Source organism: Octopus sinensis, linkage group LG1 (assembly GCF_006345805.1).
Source record: "Octopus sinensis linkage group LG1, ASM634580v1, whole genome shotgun sequence".
Classification (NCBI taxonomy): domain Eukaryota; kingdom Metazoa; phylum Mollusca; class Cephalopoda; order Octopoda; family Octopodidae; genus Octopus; species Octopus sinensis.
This window is the reverse complement of record NC_042997.1, coordinates 81,644,306-81,670,523: the sequence shown is the minus strand read 5'-3', so window position 1 is coordinate 81,670,523 and position 26,218 is coordinate 81,644,306. Positions and strand designations below refer to the sequence as shown.

Genomic DNA, 26,218 nt, shown 5'->3' with positions numbered 1-26,218 from the left:
TGACGTAGCAACGGCGAAATTTTCCGTTTTAATTTGCAATAACCTTCACTCTCTATTATAATGTTTTCATTTCAAGTTTTAATTCGCTATTTGCAAACAACTACGATAAATTACTGAAAGAAATATTTTCTAAGTTCACAACTTTAAATATTCGCTACAAGATAGTTTTTAATGAGCTTTTATTTATTACGATTTTTTCATTTCATGCTTATTTCATTCATTGTTTGCAATGTTTTCTCATTCTCACACACATACACACAAGTCAGTCACACACGTACGTTTGTATACATTTATATATGTAAATGTGTTTGTGTGTGTGTGTGTGAGAGAGAGAGAGAGAGAGAAAGTCAGTCAAGGGGTGCTGCCATGTATACATACATACATACATACATACATACATACATACATACATAAATACATATGCATACATCTTTTTGTATGTATTTGTGCGTGTTTGTGAGACAGAGAGAGAGTGGTGTCTACATGATACTCTCTCTGTCTCTCTTTCTCACTCTCACACACAGACGCACATATACATACAAAAAGGATGTATGTATATTTATTTATGTTTGTATGTATACATGACAACACATTCCTTCTCTCCCTCTCCCTCACACACACGTCTATTTCATCTGACGTTTGATTGTGTGTGTGTGTGTGTGTGTGTGTGTGTGAGTGAGTGTGTGTGTGCGCGTGCGTGCGTGCGTGCGTGCGTGCGTGCGTGCGTGCGTGCGTGCGTGCGTGCGTGCGTGCGTGCGTGCGTGCGTGCGTGCGGGGGACGTTCCCCAATCGCCATTTAGTTCAATCACTCTTGTGAAGATAATAACAACTCATTTTTTCATTTAATGCCCGTTTTAATTTTCGAAAAAGTTTCCAAGAACGATGTTCTCACTCTCTCCAAGAGGCGTCGGGACAGATGTAGATGATCAGTATTCTACAGTGAAGCAAAGACGAGCACAGGTAACCAGAATCAATGTGAATTTTGCAATTCTGTTAACTCTAGTATGTATGTTTGCAAATATATAAACAAAGGTTTATTTGCTGCAACATACACTGTTATGCAGAATGGCAGTCAGCGGATAACTAAAAACGACGAGAATGCACAGTATGACAGAGGAAGATACATCAGTACCAATGAGATTTTTTGGCGCATCTTCAATTTTATCTGAGTGTCCATCTACAGCAGTGTTTCTCGGCCTTTTTACCTTAGCATAACCTTTAAAATAAATTACGTCTCAAAGAAACCCTACTCCCAAAAAAATTATATACCATATATTTCTCATTTTTTCATCGTAGTTCACATGGTAGATATCATAAATATATATATAATATATATATATAATATATATATAATATATATATATATATATATATATATATATATATATACAATTGTTGTAAATTTATTTTGATAACATAATAGGTTGAATGGGATGATGTCAATATTACAATATTACAATAACCAATAACATGTTGTGCATGTATTGTAATATTACGATCATGAAATTAGCAGTAGTTTATCTCACTCTTTTTCGGGGAACCCCTAGGAACCTTTTGCAGAAACCCGCTTAAAAAACGCTGATCTAGAGAATGGCCATAGGGTTATCTTTACAAAACAAACAGCCTTGCAACACTTTCTGCAAAAGAAACTATTCTTGCTGCCTTTTTAAATTTGTGTCAACTAGATGAAGATGGAAGAAAACTCCTTTACCCACAATTACCCAAGTATTACACCCAGAGAAACAATAAATGACATAAGAGGAAACGAGAGGACGCTCTTGCAAGAGTTTGCAGTGTCCTCCAATCCTACTACTTTGCGGCTCCTTTTGCATGAAGTACGCGGTCCCAAATCATTCCAAGATTCGAGGAGGGTAAATGGTCATGCTATCAACAAGGTTTTTTTTTTAAATGATGAGCATTGGGACCTTGCATTAACTGAAGCATCAGTATCAAATTATCCAACCTTTTTGCAATTATACTGAACATGTGTCAACTTGGCAGTCCCCTACAGCTTTAGATGAAACATCATGAGGACATGGCTGAGAACTTAAAGTATGCAGTTCAACAGGCAAACCCAGATATCAATATTCAGTTTACTGAAACAATTTTTAACCAATCACTGATTGAAATTGAGGATCAAGATTTGGGAGGCAAAAATTTGCAAGAGTCTGGCTCTGGACTGCCAAAAACAAACCGTCAAATTAGTGATTTAACTTCAAGAGACATAGCAAGAGAGACAAATTATGACATCACATACTTGGCTGCATTTGTGAATGAACATGAGCCTAAACTTCTTCCAGAATGATGCTGTGCAGATGATCAAATTTTTCCTATATCATCATCATCATCATCATCATCATCATCATCATCATCATTATTATCATTACTATTCTTTCTTTCTTTTTTTTTTGTATTATGAATTCAGAATTGATTTCCCAATTGAAGAATAAATTGAATTTGGAATAACAAATTTCTATACAACGTATTTTGCTTTTCCCTTCCAATAGATAAGGAAAAATTTCCTTTCTGGGCACGCCGGGTGCCTTTGCTAGTGTATATATATAATAAAAAATTAATAAATAAAACATATGCATATATACATATATGTACGTACCTACATCTATATGTATATATACATGCATATATGGGTACAGGACACCAAAAAAACGTCGAACACAATGAGAAACGAAAACATAAACACAAAACCAAGAAAATGGACATTTTGTGTGTGTGTGTGTGTGTGTGTGTGTGTGTGTGTGTGTGTGTGTTGTGTGTGTGTGTGTGTGTGTGTGTGCGTGCGTATAAAAAATTTATAACGGCCGTATTTTTCAAATGATTTTCTCCAAACTGGTAACATACATTACTTATGTTCCAGAAACGGTTTTCGACTCTTAAATTGTTTCACATAATGAGTAACGCCCCCCTGGAGGCAGAAAATACTCGTTCCTGGGTTACGTGGAGAAGGGAAGTAACTCTTAACGAAGTAACTTTCGGAAATTGATTGTCTCCTTTATATCCATTGGTCAAAAAATTATCACAATCTCATCTAATATATAAAATAGAGATGTGTGTGTATTCGCTTTTCACGCGTATCGCTATGTCTCTATATCTCTCTATCTATATATCTCTGTTCATCTCTATCTGTATATCTATCTGTATCTATCTGTCTATCTATATCTATCTTATTTGTCTAACTAGCTAGCTAGCTCTCTCTCTCTCTCTCTCTCTCTCTCTCTCTCTCCCTCCTTATCTCTATATCTCACTCACTCTCTATTTTCTCACTTTCATTTTTCAGACGCTATTGTTTTCACTTTAAGTTCAACCGCTGTTGTTTTCCCTATAAGTTTTCAATCGCTATTTACAAACAACAACGACAAATTACTAACAGAAAGGCGCTTATAATTGCTGATGAAAGTAATTTCATACCTAATTTACAGACAGAAGTAACTTCGTAAATTTCACTTCAATCCGTATACTTCGTTAAATTTGCCTATAAATTTCTTATTTACTTTTGCAACGTTTTTTTTTGGGGGGGGGGTCGACAGAATTACTGATAAAAGTAAATTTATAATTTACTGACAGACGTAACTTCAAACATTTCACTTAAATCCGTACACTTAGTTAATTTCCCTAAAAATTTCTTATTTTCTTTTGCAACGGTTTTGTGCTTTTCTGTTGATAACGGCTTTTTTCTTGTTCCTTCGGTACTGGCTTTTCTGTTCACTGACAAATTGCGCTTCAACCCGTACAATTCTTTTTTTCCGTAAAAATTTCTTATTTACTTTCTGCCCGTAGTATTAAGAAATATAATTTCCATTACCCAGTTATTTTCATTGTTTACTATCTTCTGCACTCGTGTATTTCTGTATACGTATATAACCATGTCTAGAAGGAAAGAATCAAATTTGTCTACAATGTCAAGATCAGCCAAAAGAATGTGTCTGTCCAGAAAAAAAGAAATAGCTGCAGAAAGGGAAGTATACCAAGAAACGAATTGACTGCAATGCAAAAGCCAAAGCATCTCAAAGTAATAAACAGGGGTATGCACGGCTGACAAGGAATATGATCTTCACTGCAGAACGAAGAGCAGTCGCAACAGCTCAGAGAAGCAACTTCTATGAAGCAGCTTTCAAATATGATCCAGCAGTCCATTATGCAGATGACACTAGAGTTCTCATTGGTGCAATGACAACTGAGTGCATACATTGTAAAGCAAGAAAGTGGCCTGGAGAGACACCTGCATTGTGCTGCAGTGATAGAAAGGTTAAACTCCCTGAAATCCCCCAACCTCCAGAGCCATTGAAGGAAATGTTGTCATCAACTGACCAAGATTCCAAGCACTTCCAAGACAAAATTAGACAATACAACGCTGCACTACAGATGACATTATTTGGAGCCACAAGAGATTTAACTGTGCCAGGATTCATGCAAACTTTCAAGATCCAATGTCAGATTTATCATCAGATTGGCTCTCTTTTCCCTCTGTCAAATGAATCACCAAAATCGGCCTTTCATTGTTTATAATCTGTATCTGTTTTTTGGTTACGAAATAAGCTACACATAACGTGTTTTTGACTTACGTGTATTTACTTTATATACATATATGAGTTGAAAACTGTCTTTTAACAATTCACTTAATGTCTATGTTCCATGGTAGCATGGGTTGGGGAGTTATTAATGTAGAAAGTTGGCTTTTCAGCTACTAGCAGTTGATACCTGCGTAATCTAGACGACGTTTTTAAATTTCATTCTTCCCTTTAACCCGGGCAACGCCGGGTATATCTGCAAGTATATGCGCGCACACACACACACATACACACACACACACACACACACACACACACACATCAGTCATGATGGTATTTTGATATCCAGCACGAATCATCATGATACAGGTAACTCTTTTCAAATACAATTTTAATTTTTGTGCTCTCCAAGGCCTTAGACTGTTCACCAATTCATCAAGATGTTCCTGAAAAGTGGAGATAAAAATAGCGTCATATCTATTCTGAATACCTTGTATTTATTTTGTCTGCGTATCCTGGTAGTCGTTATTTGAGTAACAACTGCTACGATAAATTTCTTCTTGCCCTGTGCCTTCTCTCTCTTTCTTATAAAAAGATAAGACCGATGAAGGACGCCGATATTTGTCAATTTGAAAACCACTGGGATAGACACACAACATTTGTAAACTAAAAGATGTTTCTTTAAAAACACAAATCATTTTAAAAACATTACTTTCTTAAGATGAAAATAATTTTACTTTTTGGTCTAGTCTTACATTTTTAGAAACAAATTTCATTTAAGATTTTTTTGAAAATATTTCTCAGAAATACATCTTTTTATATAGAGTTGCTGTTCTTGTTGTTAATATTGTTTGCCCCTAAGTAAGACTTGGCTTAGCAGATCTATAGTCAAAGGCATTCCAATCATAATCCTGTCCTTTTGTATATCTACGACTACATTGTCTAATGTGTCCTCTTTTTTTTATGATGGAAGGCTGCTATTTGTTGGTGATTTAACCGCAATTTGCAACTGGTTGAGGATTTCTCATTGATTCGTATCTACAAGTGTTTATGAAAGTGGTCAGGAAAGAGGAAGTCAAACAGGGCTAATTTTTATTTCCTTCCCGATAGAATTCTTCAGCTGCCGAGTCTAAGCTAGTGCTGGCTAAAACGAATAGGGCCTCAGTCTAAAGAATATAAAGTATTTACTTTCTCTATTTTCCGTGTTCACATCCACCTAAGCGCCTTCTGTTCGTTTTCTTTCTCGTGGCCAATAAAAGAAAGATTCGATCTACCTAACTTCTCTTTGAAACCAAAGAAATGTCATAGGCGCAGGCGTGGCTGTGTGGTAAGAAACTTGCTTCTCAACCACATGGTTCTGGGTTCAGTCCCATTGCGTGGCACTTTGGGCAAGTGTCTTCTACTATAGCCTCACGCCGACCAAGGCCTTATGAGTGGATTTGGTAGACGGAAACTGATAGAATCTCGTCGTATACATATGTATATATTTATGTATATATATTTATGTATACTACAAAATTAGAAAATGGAGAAACATACTTAAATCAATCAAACATCAACCATCAGATGATACCCAATCAATACTTTATGTATATATATTTATGACATCGCTTGACAACCGAAGCTGGTGTGTTTAGGTCCTTAGCGGTTCGGCAAAAGAGACTGGTAGAATAAGTACTGGGCGTACAAAGAATAAGTCCTGGAGTCGAGTTATTCGACAAAACCCCTTTAAGGCAGTGCTCCAACATGACCGCAGTTAAAATGACTGAAGCAAGTAAAAGAATAAAAGAATGTCTATGTAAGACATTTCTTTTTATTTAGCTCGGAAAACACTTTATTTTCAACGCCATTATCAAGTTATTGGCCAGGAACAGCATTCAGAACATAATCTTTATAGGCTAAATTCATATAAATTGGTTTTATCGAGCAATATTATGCACCTACCATTAATTTATCACATATGTTGAACATTAAATATATAATGCCAGAGTAGACTTCTTGAAGCTGTAAACGTGTATAAACTCTGTGCTGGTAATGAACAACTGTTGCTATACGATTTACATTGAGTAACTCAATATTACATGAGACAATTTGAAAACGTTCAAGTATCACATCCCAAATATAACATGTAAAACGAATAAAAGATTCTTTGTGTGATCCTTTAACATGTCTGAAATAATGGCCAGCTTTTATTTAAATCATACACTACCATTTTTAAAAAGGTATATCCGAATACAGTGAAAGGATGAGTACTGGATTCGATGCGTTCGGCTGAATCCTTCAATGCGGTGCCCCAGTGTGGCCGCAGTCCAGTGACTGAAACAAGTAACAGAAATGAATGCTGAAGTATCTGAAGTATCTATCATGGAAACATGATAGGCTGGAACACCTTTAACCATAGGTCTGTTCAATAGGGTTGACTTAAAGCTAATCCCCACCACTACCACCCAAAGCAGCAACAACAACATGTAGTAAAAGAGGATAAGAGTGAGATAAACGCTTGTCTGATAATCTATATCAACTGGAGTAAAAAGGAGATTGAATTTATTTTCTTATATTTTCTAAAAAAGAAAAAACAATGTAGAATTGTGTTTAAACTGTGGAACAGTCAGTTTGATCGGCCATTTCAGCAAAGACGGGGATTAGCTTAGGGACTGATGATGTCTTAATACCTCAAGGAACAAAATTTCAATCGAATGTCTCTCGAGGAATATTTCTTATAAATTATATTTTCTGTTATTACTGTTCGATTTTTGTATCCTTTTCTTTTGATGCGATATAATGTTCTTCTGTGATCACTTTAAAATATAACTGAAATATATATTTTAAAGTAGTCATTGAAGTAAGTAACCATGTGAAGGCACATGGCTCCGTAGTTAGAGCGTCGGGCTCACAATCATAAGGTAGTGAGTTCAATTCCCGGACCGGGTTGTGTGTTGTGTTCTTGAGCGAGACACTTTATTTCGCGTTGCTCCAGTTCACTCAGCTGCAGAAATGAGTTGCGACATCACTAGTGCCAAGGTGTATCAGCCTTTACCATTTCACTTGGATAACTTCGATGGCAAGGAGAGGGGAGGTTGATATGCATGGGTGACTACTGGTCTTCCATAAACAACCTTGCTCGGACTTGTGCCTCGGAGGGGAAATTTCTAGGTGCAGTTCCATGGTCATTCACGACTGAAGTGGGCCTTTCTTTTTAAGTCATAGAGGAACAGCTTACTGAAGCCGTAATCATTTAATCCTTTGCCTGTCCTGTGTTTCACGACATATTTCCCTAGCGCCTTTGCCCCATATGTGACACACATTCTTGATTTTTTTTAAATCAGCAGAGTAAGATGAGACTTATGAAAGGAAAATTTTGTATTACTCAGAATGTACGGAACAGGAGCTAGCTAAAAGTCTGAAAAAAAAGCATTAAAACACGCGTTTAGGACAAACTTGTGAAAATGATATGTACAGGCAGAGGGTTAAGCAACTGAACACCAGCTTAGAACAAATCTAAAGGTTCAGGAATCATAAGTAATCGTTAATCTAGTTAATCTAGTCTAATAACACTAGTGCCACTCTGTGCAAGTTAACAGTGTTGAGCGTACACTGCTGTCATTTTTGCATTGATCTAGGATAATATCAAGTGTATAAAGAAAATAACAGACAGCAGCAACACTTCCAATTAACAAATTATCCGCTAAGATTCTCTCAGCCATTCTATCTTTATATATGCATGCACATCTCCATTTGTCTCTGTTTCTATCAAGGTTTGTTAGAAGTTGCTGGTATCGTTATAAAAATTCATCAACTTACTTGAAGAAGTGTTGCTCGAACTCCTTGACATCGTTTCCACTTCACGTGATCAAGGTAATTCGTACTCTTATCGCATTTACCAAGTAAATGTTTATTCCAACAAACCTATATTGACATTGTTTAGTGAAAAAAATTCCATTGCTTCAAGATGAAAAGTATTTCTCTTAATATCAAACACCATTTCAAACAACTGACATATAACCCTTTGAAATGCGAGTGTGTGTGTATGTATGTCTCTTCTATTTTTTAATTATTATAGATCTACAGAGGAAGGAGTCGGTTTCCAACAAAGACTCAAGTTCTATCTTTGGGATGTAGTTAACCCAGATAAATATGTATGTATGTATGTATGTATGTATGTATGTATGTATGTATGTATGTATGTATGTATGTATGTATGTATGTATGTATGAATGAATGAATGAATGAATGTTATATATACTTGTGTGTATATGTATTTTAGGATGGGGTATTTATGTTCTTATCATTTTTAGAAGTCAACTAAAAAGTGATAAAGCCCATTTGAAAATAGGTCAAGATAGCTCTTGGGGATTGTGAATATCTGAGGGCATGTGTAGATGTATATGTGTACTTGTGTGTGCGTGCTTGTATGTGAGTGTCGGTACACAGGTACTCATATACAGAATGTAGGTGCACTTGCACTCATGTAGTGAATGCGGAGATACTTGCACTCATGTAGTGAGTGTGGAGACACTTGCACTTATGTAGTGTGTGGACACTTGCACTCATGTAGTGAGTGTGGAGACACTTGCACTCATTTAGTGAGTGTGTGGACACTTGCACTCATGTAGTGTATGTACGAGCCACGTTAGTACACAACCATGTGTGTCTCATTGTTGTTTTAAGTGCGTGTATGTGTGTGTGCGGCTCTTTACCTTTTGACTGACAGATTTAAAAAATAATTTTTTTGTAACTAAACACTTTCAAACTTCGGACACAGGTAGAATCTTTTACTCTTAGCGTTTTTGAGAAAATCCTATAATTAGTAGTATTTCGGTAATTTCAACCAATCAATGACGTGTATTCAGTTGAATAAAATTACTGCCGTTGTTTGTCAACAACTATCGGCGGTGTATTTTTCGTTTGTCACTGTTATTTATGACATCGTTCGTGCGTTTGTATTGGTTTTAAGGTTTTAGGGTTAGGGTTAGGGTTAGGGTTTTAGGGTTAGGGTTTTAGGGTTGGGGGTTAGGGTTTTAGAGTTAGGGTTGGGTTTTAGGGTTTGGGTGATAGGGTTAGGGTTAGGGTTAAGGTTTTAGGATTAGGGTTTTAGGGTTAGGGTTGTCATAAATAACAGGGACAAACGAAATATACACAACCTGAAGTTCTTGTTGACAAACAACAGTAGTAATTTTATTCAGCTGAATACACGTCACTGATTGGTTGAAATTACCGAAATACGAGAACTTCGTAAATATAAGTTTTTTTCTCAAAAATGCTAAGAGTAAAAGATGTTTTATATGACACATTCTACCAGTGTCCGAAGTTTGAAAGTGTTTAGTTACAAAAATTATTTTTAAAATCTGTCGGTGAAAAGGTAAAGATCCAGAAGCTTTGACCTGGTTACAACATTCTCAAAGGATATAGGGTTGGAAATGGTCAGGACAAATGTTGCTATATGGTTGTGAAAAGAGGGAAAACTATAAAACAGACTAACATCTCCATCAATGACTTAATTATTTCCCTGTATCTGACGAGGAATGTTATAGGTTCCTTGGGGTGGATGAAAACATATCTTACGATGTAACAAGACACGTGTCGCTAAAAAAATATTACAACCGTTTAAAGGAAATACGGACCTTGGAACTCTCTGCATTTAATAAAACTGTGGCCTGCAATGTATTTGCAGTGTCAGTACTCATACCAACATTTGGTATACTTGATTGGACGCTTGATGAGAACCAAGCAACTGATGTGAAAACCCGGAAGGTACTAACTAGTACACATAATTTCCATATCAACAGTGATGTAGACCGGCTCAACGTAAAATGAAACCATGGGTGGGGGCAGAGGCTTAACATCGATCCAAACTGCCTTTGAATGTCATATATCCTTTCGGCAACATCTTTTAACCACCAAGTGTCGAAGTGCGTCCCTTATGATCGTCTCCAAAGTTATAATTACTTCAATAGGAATATCCCAAAGAGATACTATTTCTGAAATTCTGTTTGTTTTGGAATTAAATTCATTATCATTCCTGCTACAAAAATTGAAGGCTACATGCTAGGGTCTGTAACTTCTGGAGATATTAATGTACTCCATAATTTCAAACAGCTGAAGTAAATAACAACGTTTTCAATTTACAGAGGAATAAAATTTGGCCAAAAGTAGTGTTCGTATATGATTACTGAGCGTGAAAAATCAGTCCCCCAGACACAAAACTTGTGCATCAATGGTCTCACTATTTCTCTTGCTCCACACAAAGAATGCTACAACTATCTAGGCCAGTGGTTCGCAACCCTTTTATTTAAATGAGTTTTCCCACAGACCTCTTTTAATGTATTTATCCTTATGGATATATATATATGAAATTTTGGATTTAGTTCTCGGAACCCCACTACTACCTTTGTAGACCCCGGGTTGGGAACCAATGATCTAGGCATTGATGAAGACATATCATACGAAGGTGCTGGGAATTAAGATAGCGTGACCCGAGAATATTATACCAGACTTTATTGCTGTTGGAACTTTCTTTTTATAACAAGATAATATCCCACAATGCATTTTCAGTACCAGTGCTGATTTCATCATCTGGGATACTTGACTAATCTGTAGAGGACATTAAAACCCACAAGATCCTGGTATCAGCTGGAAACTTCCACGAAAATAATAATATCGACAGGCTCTAATAAGAGATGAAGGAGGTAGGGGCTTGAGATCACTATAGACAACCTTCAAATGTCGTGTAGTCTCACTCAGCGCCTATAAGGCAACAGCAGCAAAAATAAATACATAAACTCAGTCGTCTACTATTTATACACATAAACAATCATGTGGAAGTAACAGATGTTGTCTAGGTTGAAGGCGAAGGTGATGATACTGATGCTGATGACAATGATGACTCCATGAAAGAAAGACAGTGGTCGGAGTTGTAGATAACATATTCATTTCACCATGATGGCGGCGAGCTGGCAGAACCGTTAGCCCGCCGGGCGAAATGCGTAGCCGTATTTCGTCTGCCGCTACGTTATGAGTTCAAATTCCGCCGAGGTCGACTTTGCCTTTTATCCTTTCGGGGTCGATAAATTAAGTACCAGTTACGCACTGGAGTCGATGTAATTGACTTAATCCGTTTGTCTGTCCTTGTTTGTCCCCTCTATGTTTAGCCCCTTGTGGGTAATAAAGAAACATATTTATTTCACCATTACAAATAATTAAAGCCAAACCACGACGGGCAGGCGTATATAAAAACAGTCGGAAAACATACGAGGGTAGATTGGATAGATAGCGTTGGACTTACATATTCCTATATTCCCTATCGTTCGAGCAACAGTAACTAAATAGATTAATTGATATTGAAATGGAAGTGAGTGAATGAGGTTACTTAAGCCGCTGCATGTAGAATAAATATTAGTTGTCTCCCATACACTATGGGAGATAACTATACGTGCGTACGTGTTTTAACAACAATATTGAATTATGAAAATATTGCAGTAGTCTTCTTAATGTAATGCAATGTGATGAAATGTAGTGCAGTATTGTTAAAGATATTGTATACATAGCACTATTGAAATAAATAAAGAGAGATGCTTTGTTTCTCGCAGTAACTGCTGGAGCTACTCAGAGGTTTTGCAAGCTCTTCTAAATCACTCGCAATGTTGTAAACCTTGACGTATCGTCAGTAGGTATCTCAGGGTCACGAGCGTTTCAACCCTTAACCTGTACGCTTTGCTTGAGTAGGGTATTGTAGACTGAACTAGTTTTCGCCTGCAGCAGGGTTCCGTTTGCGGTCTCTTATCCACCATAACCTCCTTGAGCTGGTTTCATCTGCCGTGCCTAACTCCTTGGTAGCTTTCTTCACTTGTTTGTATTCCAACCAATCTTCTGAAAGAAATAAGGCGCCAACTTCAATGGAGAATGAAGCCAATTACCATTCTTTGACAAGGGTCTGATCGACCAAGTTTCGATATTTGGTTTTCTTTAGCTGATGAGAAGTATCGAATCTATCCTCCCAATGCACTATGAGTTCGACCACGATGATTGTTTTTTGTATTCCTGGAGAGCAGGGACATGTCTGGTTGGAATGATGTTATCACTATCTCCTCTGGAAAGATGAATCTAACCTTTAGGTCCATCATATGGAGTGTTTTTATGCCTCAAGTTAATGCTAACATTATATATTTCAACAGTTATTGTCTGTAATATTAGATTAGCTCTCACAGACTACATAGCTACTTAGTAGAATTTTAATGACAATTAAGAGGGACCGGGGCCTATATGATATGGTACAGCAAGTACATCGATTTAGGAAGCCAAGAACAGTACTGTAACTATCTGGGAGAAGCCTCTAAAAAAGAAAACAGAAACTTATAGCTTCCTGGATTTTAAACGGAGCTCGAAAGCATATTCGTTTCACCTTGAAAAATTTCTCTTGAAGAACCTTTGAGGGGCAACAGGAAAGCATTCTTTCTTATACAGCTACTGCTAAAGTATAGTTTACAAGTTCTAGCCAGGATATTTAATCATAATAATAATGAAATTATTGTACACAGTGCTCAGATGCACCACAACTTGTCAGAAAGTGCATATAAAGTACATGCAGTAATGTAGAAATGTCTGGAAAGCGAACAATGTATGAGTCAGATACATGCTTGTGTGTGTATGGAGGGGAGAAAATCAAGTGTAGTGTTGGCGAATCTCAGGAAGTATGGAAGTTTTGAAGGATGCAGTGCTCCGACAACTAACAACTGATGCCGGCAGATTGTACAGATTGATTAGCTTTGCTAGGAATAAAATACCAAAAGGAAACCTTTAAATACATATCTCTTCTTTCTTTCCCTTTATAATTCAAATGCTTTCCAGTCTAATGAGAAACAATATATTTATAGATTTTTTAGTTGCATTCAAACTACAACTTATTCGGCGCCAACTGAAACACGAAATTTTATAGAAGGGTGTGATTGATTTTATTATTATCCATACAGACGAACATAGAGGGGACAGTACAATATGATCTGGGGGTCATATATAACGAATGAGTTGGTTAAAAATTTAATTTTACAGATGGGTGTGATTGGAGGTGTAGTAGCTCTATTTCTCGTAAATCACTTTTGTGTTCCTCCTATACAGTTATATGACTAGTAGTCTTAATTAGGCTAAACAGCGACTGTGCGACTATTTCAAGGGAATTCATTATTAAATTTAACCCACAGAGGTTATTTCCCTCTACCAATTTTTTTAACACACTACTTTGTATGTGTGCATAATTTATTCCAAAATAAGAATACTAAAATAGCATAAACCAGGAATACAAAACATATTTTCACAATATTAGTTTTAAAAGACTGGGTAAAACTTTGATCATTCATATTGGTTATTAAACATCGTTTAGGATATGTATGCCATCAAAATGTCAAAATTGATGTCGATTTTAAGAAAAACAATTGCATCAATAACCAATTGGAGGAAACTTTTTCAGGGTTTAAAAACGGTAGTAACGTCGAGCAACCATATTGATACGGCGATAAACACTACTTCTCGGTATAGTTACTACTACTTTCATCTCTTTAGAGATTTTCTATGCTTGTTCATAATTGGCTTCAAAGTATGTTATTTACTCAATGGGGAGATAGGGAGGATTTTACAAAAGAAACACCTCTAACACACAAACAGGGAAAATGGTTGATCGTTATTAACAATCTATATTATAATAAGCTGATGAGGGAGTCTCTACATAGTCGACCAATCCTCTAGAAATAGCAGCTAAATTCTCCCACATATATTAGCAAACATCTCACATTTTCTGATCCTCATATTAGTTTTTATGGGGTTTTTTCCACAAGCAAGCCACACACTAACATGAAGCAATGTCTCCTTCAACTTTTTGCAACTAAGAATATTTCTGCAATTGATTCTGTTCTTATCTAATCAAGAATCAACTCTGAGGAAACCTATTTTCGGGCACATTCTGGTCAAGACAAACCTCTGGCTCTAGCTCTCTCAATCACTATCCAATTCTCTTTTTTTTAATATTATCTTGCTCACCACTTTACTTTCTCTCTCTCTCTCTCTCTCTCTCTCTCTCTCTCTCTCTCTCTCTCTCTCTCTCTCTCTCTCTCTCTCTCTCTCTCTCGCTCTCTTTCTCTCTCATAAATGCATGTTCCATATCAGTTACCTTTTCTTTTTCTCTCCGTCTTTAAAATTCCATAGCAAAGTGACAGTTTTAGCAGAAGACTTGTTTGACATAAAAACTGATTTTAACTGATTTTAGTATATGATAAATTTAATGGAAGCAAGTTCAAATTACAGTCACAATTAGATGTAATCAATTTTTGCAAGAAATTGGCAACAAATAATGCTTCCACAGAAAAAGCAGGCTTACAGCATATATACATTTTAATCTGCTTTACAAATAAAATATTCACTTCAATCAAATTGATTCCATCATATCTGCAGTTTCTCAGCCCCTGCAAGGGAGAAAGAGCTATTCAATATTGTTAAAATCCAGTTAGTTTATGGCAAACAAAAAATGCATCAAATAGTTTCTCAGGCCATTTGTAAAGGAGATACAAACAGGGGGATCTGGCCCTCCCTCTTTGACAAGAAAAGCAGCAGAATATGGTGGTTTCCAAAAGTCGGTTGGATAGCATGAAATGGACAGCAGATAGGCAGCTCCCTACAACCCACTCCTGGCAGAAACATTTATTGCATACATTATTTTTTTACTTCCACAATTCAATAAAGTCCATCAAAGACAGAAATGTTTTAGCCTAATACAAAGAAATTTTAAAATCAAATATTCTAACTTAAATTTTTTTAAATTGCAATAAAAAGCAAAAAATATAAAGATACAAAAAAGAACACACACTATTTGATGAGCAATTTCAGAAATTTATTTTGATCCAAATTTTTCCCAAATACCTTCAGTTTCATTTTTCTCAGCTTTTGTTTGGTAGTTAGTCACATAGCTGGTCAATATCTGTTTTCCCTAATATACAGACAGTCAACATTTGCCTGCCATATTAAAAGCAGTAAAGGATTGTAATCATTGATAAATTTTTCAGATGATTTTCTTTGAAGTCGATGAAGCCTTTTAACCCCTTTCCCATTTTTTCTTAATTTGACACTTTCAGCAACAGTGAAGAAATTGAATATTCCTGCAAACTTAGAAAAGCCAAATCAACATTTTTTGACAATTTTTTTTCCTTTACCATAAATTCTCCAGCAAGTTTTGCTGCATGAATTCATTTAAAAACAACTGACCAAATTGTAAAGAGTGAGGCTAAATACTGAACATGGCAAGCTGCAAGTAATATATTGTTCTATAACAAGTAATCTATTGTTCGCTAACAGCAACAGCATCATTTACACACAAAAGGCTTGATTTGACAGTCTAAATATACTCTTTACTCTTTTGCTCTTTTACTTGTTTCAGTCATTTGACTGCGGCCATGCTGGGGCACCACCTTTAGTTGAGCAAATTGACCCCAGGACTTATTCTTTGGAAGCCTAGTATTTATTCTAATGGTTTCTTTTGCCAAACCGCTAAGTTGCAGGGACGTAAACACACCACCATTGGTTGTCAAGTGATACTGGGGGGACAAACACAGACACACAAACATATACACACACACATACATATATATATATATATATATATATATATATATATACATATATACATATATACAATGGGCTTCTTTCAGTTTCCGTCTACCAAATCCACTCGCAAGGCTTTGGTCAGCCCGGGGCTATAGTAGAAGACACTTGCCCAAGGTGCCATGCAGTGGGAAGGAACCCAGAACCATGTGGTTCGTAAGCAAGCTACTTACCATACAGCCACTTTATAACAATCTTTGAAGCACCAAGAGAGTTGGTATTTTATAGAAAATAAAGGTAACTGCAAATGCAAAATAGCCATGAAAACAGCTTAGAAGATTGGCTAAATACACTCAGAAAACAAAATAAAAGTGGTCAGCAAGCCACTACAGAGAATCAAACTCTGTACCTCTAAAATTCTGATTAAGTGCTATGTACCATTAAGCAAGCAACCCCATCATCATCAAGATCCCTTAACTAATGCAGCCAGTCATTGGAGTGCCACTCTAAATGCTTTAATAGCAGTTGCCACTAGTGTCCATTCTCTGTCATGTGTAGTAGGCTCACCATGTTGTGTCCAGACCTTAATGTTGTCAAACCAGAATTTTCTCTGTCTGCCTCCCTTTCACCCTCCCTCAGATATACCCTTTAACCTAGAAGATGATATAAACTCCCTGACCAACAACATTAAAGAAGCACTCCAGGAAATGCCTCTAGAAGCCTTGTGAGTGGATTTGGTAGACGGAAACCGAAAGAAGCCTGTCGTATATGTGTGTGTATATATATATATATATATATATATATATATATATGTGTGTGTGTGTGTGTGTGTGTACTAGTGTGTATATGTTTGTGTGTCTGTGTTTGTCCCCCCAACATCACTTGACAACCGATGCTGGTGTGTTTACGGCCCCCATAACTTAGCAGTTCAGCAAAAGAGACCAATAGAATAAGTACTAGGCTTACAAAGAATAAGTCCTAGGGTCGATTTGCGTGACTAAAGGCGGTGCTCCAGCATGGCCACAGCACAGTCAAATGACTGAAACAAATAAACGAGTAAAAAAAAAGGGGATTCAATTTGGTTGAGAACTGAATTTGTGATGAAACCTAGAAATGCTCATGAATGACTAAAAGTTAACTTTAAGAATAAATTAATCCACTGCAGTGGGTTAATGATACATTTTTACATTCTCTCACTCACTCACACACACACACACACACACACACACAAACACACACTTAATTATATTAATTTGCTACTATATCTTGTAATAGACATGTAGCATACACTCAAATGAAATTCCTCTGTCCCCTTTATTATATATACGTGCATTCAAATGTAGTAGGTAACAGTTAGTCTTTGGCCACTATTTGGACCCCATTGTGTCCACTACTCTGATATTGGCACAAGTTGTCTCTTACTCTGTTGCACCAATTTGCTGCATATAACCAATTGGAGCCTCTAAATAAAATCATGTCAGGGTCAACAATTTGTAAATGGCTGAGGTGTGTGTTCTACATCAGGTTTCCAATTTGTAATGACAGTGCAATGCAAGGTGCCAAGAATGGCTCTTTAGTACATCACGAAGACCCGCTTAACTACCGACCGGTTTCCCTTACATCAACAATCAGCAAGATGTTCGAAACCATCCTTAAGAAAAGTATGATGCTCCACCTCCTAAACACAGCCTCGATCACTGATTCCCAACACGGCTTCGTGCCAAAGAGATCATGCTTGACCAACTTACTAGTAATGGAAGAATTGGTGACGCGCATCCTCGATGATAGTGATGCTGTTGACATCGTTTTATTGGACTTTGCCAAAGCTTTTGACTCGGTAAACCACCGCCTACTACTTGTCAAGCTTCAAGCATATAGTTTCCATCCGGATATTGTACGATGGGTTGGTGCCTTCCTCTCAGATCGCTCCTTCCAAGTTCAAGTTAATGGTTCGCGGTCCGACGTCTCCAGTGCGAGCAGTGGCGTGCCTCAAGGTTCAGTGCTTGGGCCCTTGTTGTTCTTAGTCTTCATAAATGACTTGCCCGACGACCTCACGCAACACACCCTTCTATTTGCTGACGATATCAAACTGGTCGCTCCTCGCGGTAGTATAGAGGATCTTCGTCGATGCCTCCACCAAATTTGGAAGTGGTCTAACGATTGGGACCTGTGTCTGAACGTGTCAAAGTGCTGTCATCTGCCTGTCGGCTCTACTCCTGCAACTCAACTTGATTTCGAGCCGGGTCGTCTGCTGCTGGAGAGGACCGATCAGGTAAAGGACCTGGGTATCTTGGTGGATTCCTCCTTTTCGCCTTCGGCCCAGTGCGTCCATGCTGCCAACAAAGCGCGCGGAATTCTGTTTTTGATTCGACGGTCATTCGGAATGCTCACAGCAGCCATATTCCTACCACTCTATGTCACGCTGGTGAGACCCATATTGGAGTATGGGATTCAAGCCTCTTCTCCTTATCTACTCAAAGACATACAGCATCTCGAAAGAGTCCAGAGGCTGGCTACCCGCATGGTTCATGATCTCGAATATTTGTCCTACGAAGAAAGGCTGAGGACGCTCGACCTTTATTCTCTTGAAAAACGATGCCGCCGTGGTGATCTCATTCTCGCCCACAATATCATAAGCGGAAAGTGTAACCTCTCGAAAGAGCTGTTCTTCACTCCTGCTCTGGAGCGTCGGCTGCAGAGTCATTCCGAAAAGCTCTACCTGCGACAATTTCATCTCAATTGAAGGAGAGGAGCCTTCTCCGTCCGGGTTGCGGATCCGTGGAACAAGCTGCCAGACGAGATGGTGAAGATGCCGACGACCGCTTTGTTTAAAGCCTCCCTGGACCTCAAGTGGCCTGAACTCTTTACATGAACACCACCCTGTACTTAACTCCATGTCCCCCTACATGGCCTTGCTATTTGCTTTTGAGCCAAATTAACTAACTAACTAACTAACATTCAATACAATAAATATACATTGAATAGTACATATAAGCACCAGAGAGAAAAAGGAGACACAACTGAGAAGAATGTTTAAGGAAAGGTTTATTGATATATGTAAACATGTGTGTCTGTGTGTGCATCATATATACAGAATAATAGACAGGCCATCATGAGAACAAATGTATGTATGCATGTGTGTTAAGAACATATAAGAATAACAATGAAGAAGAAGAAAACAGTGAAAGAGTCTATAGCCATCGAAGTGAGAAGTTCATAGACACAAGGATGAGAATACCAGTTCATAGTTAATTGTACGTGGTAGTTGAAATACTGTATCAATAAGTTGCAGCCATGATGCTGAGCCAGTTGCAGGTACATGTCGTATATGAAGTTGTGGCTGTGATGCTGCTGCCTGGGCCCAGTTGGTACAGGAGTTCTTGCAGGTTGTATATTTGCTGTTAATCCATGGTGAAGTAATTCACGAACAGTGAAGTAATTCACGAACAGTGAAGTATTGGAACCTGGGCAAGCTGCTTGTTGCTTGCTGAGGTGTGTACATAGAGAGATGATGTTGATGATGTTAAGATGATGGTGGCGATGAAGACGGAGGTTGCCTGCTATTAGACAAAGTTGGTAAGTCTCAACATAGCTGCTGTGGTGTTGTCACTGGGACTGGCTGCATCTTGTGTGGTCAGTGGCTGGGCCTAAAAAGGTCTGGAACCAAAAGACCTTAAGACGAGGAGAAGCTGAGTTTTTATAAGGAGTTGTAGGCTCAAAACTTGGTTGAGAACAAGCTGTCTCATGTGATCGTATTTATAAGCTCCGATTGGTTATACGTGGCAAACTGGTGCGACAAAGTAAGAGACAAATTGCATCAATACGAATCAGTTGCAAAATAGAGTCTGTTGGTGATTTGGCTGTTATTTCTGCTCTCATATTTTTTTAACTTTCATGTTTCATTTTAAAGAAAAAAATACTTTCAGTTTTCAAAAAAAAAAAAAAGAAAACTTTAATTTCACTTTGTCACAGTATACCACGTTTTACTGTGAATGTGAATTGTAAATCAGTTTCAACAAAACAGAAAGATAATTTTAGTAAATCAATGATAGATTAATTAGCTATATTATATTTCTGATTTCAGAATTTTTTTGTTCAATACAGGGATGATGGTAAATGATAATACTTTGAAAACTTACGACAGAGCAAAATAGAGATGGCAACATTTGAGCTGACTAATTAAGAATTATGGGATTGTTGATATGTTTTGGTCCGAATTTTTACAGGTCAAAAAGTCAAACCCATTCAACCTTTTAGCCTGTTGCATTAGACTAATTAATTACATCAATTACAAAGAATTGTTGAAGGGGAAGGGAAGCCAAAACAGGCATTTTTCTGAAAGCATGTCTTCTGTAGATATTTAATTCAGATAAAAAAGAATCTTACAGGCATTGAAAGATAGGAAGGGTAGGGGGAACAAAAGATTTCATATGCCTTTTTCTTTAAGTATGCCTCGTGAAAGCAAAATAGAAACACAGCAAAGTATCAATCTGGATGGGTTTCCTTTGAAACAAAGTAACTATTTTAGCTTAGTTTTAATGATTTGGGCAACCTTTCAATGTGGTTATAAATACATTACGTTCTTAAATTGATTTTTTAGCTATATAAAAATCAACAGACATGCAGTGCATGACTAGCATGTCTTGACTGCACACCACTGATATATATATATATATATACACCATCATCATCATTATCATCATGAGAGAGAGAGAGAGGTGGGGGGAATGTAGGGACATTAATTATGAATATCAACAAGAGAGCTGAGGGAAAGTCGACTTTTACTTCAAATCTAACAAACATGTGTTAATAAGGATTTGTTTCAACTAGGTGCTTAAAACATTTTTTTTTTATAGGATACCCAGTGTAAGCAATATGGTGAATCCTAAAATATTAAATGTTTTTATAAAATAAGGCCCAGTAAGGATGAACGTTAAAGGCTGCACCAGCTGTATTTAGAAACTAAACAGTTAAGAATGAATTAATTACAGTAAAACCTCAGTTATCTTAACTGTCTTCATTTGTGGTATCCTTTTCTTCTTTTACTTGTTTCAGTTATGGGACTGTGGCTATGCTGGCGCACCACCTTGAAGGGATTTAATCAAACAAATCAACCACAGTACTTCCTTTTCTTTTTAACTCTAGCACTTATTCCATTGATCTCTTTTGCCAAACCACAAAGTAACAGAGAGGGTGGGACAAATAAAGACACAAAGACAAACATATATATGTATATCATCTATAAATACATACAACAGGCTTCCACTGTTTCCATGTACCAAATTCACTCACAAGGCATTGCTTAGATTCATGATTTTCTGAAACACATATCTCTTTACTCTTTTACTTGTTTCAGTCATTTGACTGCGGCCATGCTGGAGCACCGCCTTTAGTCGAGCAAATCGACCCCGGGACTTATTCTTTGTAAGCCTAGTACTTATTCTATCGGTCTCTTTTGCCGAACCGCTAAGTGACGGGGACGTAAACACACCAGCATCGGCTGTCAAGCAATGCTAGGGGGACAAACACAGACACACAAACACACACACACACATACATATATACATATATACGACAGGCTTCTTTCAGTTTCCGTCTACCAAATCCACTCACAAGGCATTGGTCGGCCCGGGGCTATAGCAGAAGACACTTGCCCAAGATGCCACGCAGTGGGACTGAACCCGGAACCATGTGGTTGGTTAGCAAGCTACTTACCACACAGCCACTCCTGCGCCTATGATGATTTTGTTAAGCAAATATCGGTTTCAAATTTTGGCACAAAGCCAGCAATTTCAGAAGAGAAGTAAGTTGATTACATTGACCCCAGTGCACAACTGGTACTAATTTTACCATCCCCAAAAGGATGAAAGGTAAAGTTGACCTTGGTGGAATTTGAACTTAGAACATAAAGACACAAAATGACGCTAAGCATTTTGCATGGCATAGTAATGATTCTGCCAGCTCACTGCTTTTTGTTAAGAAATATTAAGCCAATGATGATTTTGTAAATATCAGGATTTATCTACAATTTGATATATGTTACCTATTGCTTAAGAGCAACAAACATTACATGTGTGTGTGTGTGTGTGTGTGTACATACATACATACATACATACATACATACATACATACATACATACATACATACATACATGCATACATGCATACACACACACACACATGCAAATAGGCTTTCAGTTTCCATCTACCAAATCCACTCATAAAACTCTGGTCAGCCCAGGGCCCAGAAGTTATTTACCAAGGTGAAACAGTGGAACCAAATCTGAAACCATATCGTTGGGAAGTCAAGTTGACAGACATATTTTCATACCAAATCTACTTCCAAGGGTCTTCTATAGTAGAAGACACCTTCTCAAGGTGTCATCCTGCGGAACTGGACTCATAATCACATGGTTCTCTCTCTCTCTCTCTTTCAAAGGAATATTATAATTACTATTGATTTGCTCAATCCAAATTGCAGTTACTTGTTTAATTAAATTCAAAAGTCAAAGGATAACAAAATCCATATTATTTTACTATTATACTTTTGGCAATATTGTATGACTTCGGTTGTCATGAAAGACTGCCAGAGATTATAAGCATTAATTGTGATTAAGAGGGTTTTGATTGTAGTTCATGCATAGAGAATTACTTCCTTGATATATATATAAATATATATAGGGCGAGGGAGGGAGGGAGAGAGAGAGAGAGAGAGAGAGAGTGAGAGAGAGAGAGAGAGAGAGAGAGTTGCTATGAATGACACATGTACGTAAAAGATAAAAAAGTGGAAAATTAAAGTGTCTGTGTAGGAGTGTACCAAGAAGTAATACCAAGTAAGTCATTAATGTACAGAAAAAAGAGTGTGGGAAACATAATCAAAAATGTTGAGGTAAGTCAGAGTTGGTAGAAATATGTATTGAAAGTCCTTTGTTACACATGCTGTGTTGGAGTGTTATGTTTGGCAGAACACTCTTGAAGATAAGAGAAATATTTAAGACATAGGTAGAAATGTACTCAAACCACAGTTGATTACTAATGACAAGGGAAACAACAACACAAGACAAGTCTGACGATGATGAAGGAGAGGATTGTTAACAGCTGTTTCAATTATAACTGAGATGCTGGAAGTATGGACAATAGATTGGCAAATGGTAGTCAGAAATGTTATCCTTCTTCAGAAAAGATACACTGTCACATCTTTTGATATATTGAGATAGATTCCCATATTGAGAAATGGCTAGTTTTAGAGCTCGCTGTTTGATGTTAATGGAAGCAACACCATCTAGACCAGGGGTGGGCAAACTACGGCCCGCCATAGGTTTTCATGTGGCCCGCCGAGAGCTTTTATGAATCCCAACTTCTATGCAGATAGTTCGTAACTGCTTCAGTTGTACGGTAATTCACAATAGTTTGCATTTTATTTCAGTTCACTGTTTCGTGCCTTCACAAAATTGTCCGCTGTTTGTTTGTTTCAGCTACTGTGAAGTGATGAAAAATTTCAAGAAATATTCCCATGACATAATAATAAAACACATTTCCGGGTGAAGATATCTTTTCTGTGTTTTCTCGTCAGACCCTACAAACTCAAAAATTAATAGAACAATGAAACAAGTATTGTGGCAATACAACGAGTCAATCGATATGCTTGAAACATTCAAATAAATAAATCACGTGATAGATGGTGAAGAGGGCATGATGGACGATGCGTTTCGTTCCAATGAAGAAGCCAGCCAGGTTAATAAAAGGGCTTGAACCAGCTTTTTCTGGACACAGAGCTGTGGTTGGTTATCATTCACTCTATCGATTATTTGAATTTAGTACAGACACGAGTGTTTCAAACTAGCTTTTGTTGTCTGATAAAATTTACCCAAAATGAGTTGTTCGAAGCTATCTAAAAAGCGAAAAATTGAAGAGGAATGTCGTGTTTTTAATGAAAATTGGACTGAAAAGTATTTCTTTACCGACGTTGGAGTGAAAGCTGCATGTTTGATTTGTTCTGAAACAGTTGCTGTGTTCAAGGAATATAATTTGAAATGCCAATTTTGGACACAATTTATCAAAACAAGAACTGCAAAAGAAAGCAAATGATCTGACAAAACGTTTGAAGCAACAGCAAAATGTGTTTGATAAAACTTCCTCTTTACAAAGGAACGCGACAAAGGCAAGTTTTATATTGGCCAACAAAATTGCAAAGCAAAACAAGTCATTCGCAGAAGCAGAATTTATCAAAGATTGTATGGTTGATGCTGTCAGCGTTGTGTGTCCTGAAGTTAAGTCAAAAGTAGAAGCCATTTCCCTGTCACGAAGAACTATTGTTCGTCGCATTGATGCAATTGCCGTAAATATTCATGAACAGCTGTTAACAGCCAGTGGTCGATTTCAGTGGTTTTCTATTGCTTTAGATGAGAGTACTGATATTCAGGATACTGCTCAGTTACTCATTTACATCAGAGGAATTGCCGAAAACTTTGAAATTATAGAGGAATTGTTATCTATGGAGTCTCTCAAAGACACTACTACTGGAAAAGATTTGTTCAACAGTGTCATTAACAGTTCAATCAGGTCTGGATTAACCCTAAATAAACTGGCCAGCATTACAACCAATGGAGCTCCTTCACTCACCGGTAAACATTCCGGCCTTGTGAAGTTGTTGAATGACAAAATCAAAGAAGATTTTCCACTACACAGTGTGTTGTCTTTTCACTGCATCATACATCAAGAAAGCCTTTGTAAGTCATCTTTAAAACTCAAACATGTCATCGAACCTGTGGTGCGTGCAGTGAATTTAATAAGATCATGGGGATTGAAACACAGGCAATTCCGAAGTTTCTTGGAGGATGTGGAGGCTGATTTTACTGATGTGCTGTACTACACAAATGTCCACTGGTTAAGCATTGGAAAAGTTCTTAAGAGAGTATGGGACCTCAAAGCAGAGATTCTTATGTTTCTCAAAATGCAAGACATCTCCTGTGACTTTTTAAACGAAATGGAGAGTGACGAATGGGTTTGTGATTTTGCATTTGCTGTGGACATAATGCAGAAGCTGAATGAACTTAACACAAAACTGCAAGGCAAAGGTATATTTGCTCGTGAATTGTACCTGGAAGTGAAAGCTTTTCAATGGAAGCTTGGACTTTTTGCCAAGCAGCTGAATGAGCAAAAATTTATTCACTTCCCTCTGCTGAAAACACAGTCTGTTACACAAGAATCACCGGACAAGTACAGTTCCCAGTTGATGGCTTTACAAAAGGAATTCATTAGAAGATTTGCTGATTTCAAGGCAGTTGAAGGCCTGTTCGATTTGCTTAACTCACCTCTTGCCTGTGACATTGAAACAACTACCGAGGAACTGCAGATAGAACTGATTCATTTGCAAGCTGACAATTCTTTAAAGATGATGTTTGAAAGTAAACCACTGGTCGAGTTTTATGCTTCTCTACATTCAAAAAAGTTTCAAAATCTAAAAAAATTTGCAAGAAAGATGTTTGTGTTGTTTGCATCAACTTACATATGTGAGCAGACTTTCTCCATCATGAAAATTAACAAGGGGAAGAATCGATCACTTCTCACAGACTCAAATCTTCAGTCAGTGTTAAGAATCAGCACAATCAACTTGACACCTAATTTTGACAAACTGGTAAATGACAGTAGTCAGCTGCATCATTTCATTGACATTGTTATTTACAGAGCCGCTTTGTTTTTCAAATAAATGCTTCAGGTGACGTTTCTAATTTCAGATATCAATTCATATTAATAAACTGTTATTTCTCTTTAAAATCTTTTATTTTGGGTATCCTAGAATTTAAGTATAATATTCATCATGGTTGTCCATAATATTAAGAGGTGGTTGTTCACAATTAGTGCAGATTTTACTAGGAAAATTCCATTCCTGGCAATTTGTAAGCAATAACAGGCTGTCCAAAATAACCGAGGTTCCTGTAATAATTTCAACTATAGGAGCAAATAACCGAAAAACATGAACCCGATACTCTAAAAAATACATTAAATCACTTAAACCAGGAATATTTCACAAAATTTCCTTTCAATCAATTGTGTGTTTATAGGTCTATAACCGCCTTTAAAAATATTTTCACTTGATTTTTATAAATGAG

General features: G+C 37.2%; 1 protein-coding gene across 1 annotated transcript; it reads left to right on the top strand.

Annotated features, from left to right (window-relative positions):
- Positions 1-22,987: 22,987 nt before the first annotated feature.
- Positions 22,988-25,815, top strand: LOC115215255 (general transcription factor II-I repeat domain-containing protein 2-like). The gene is made up of 2 exons (XM_029784507.1): positions 22,988-22,995; positions 24,255-25,815. The coding sequence occupies exons 1-2, from the start codon at positions 22,988-22,990 to the stop codon at positions 25,813-25,815; spliced, it is 1,569 nt and encodes a 522-aa protein (XP_029640367.1).
- The last annotated feature ends 403 nt before the right edge of the window (positions 25,816-26,218 follow it).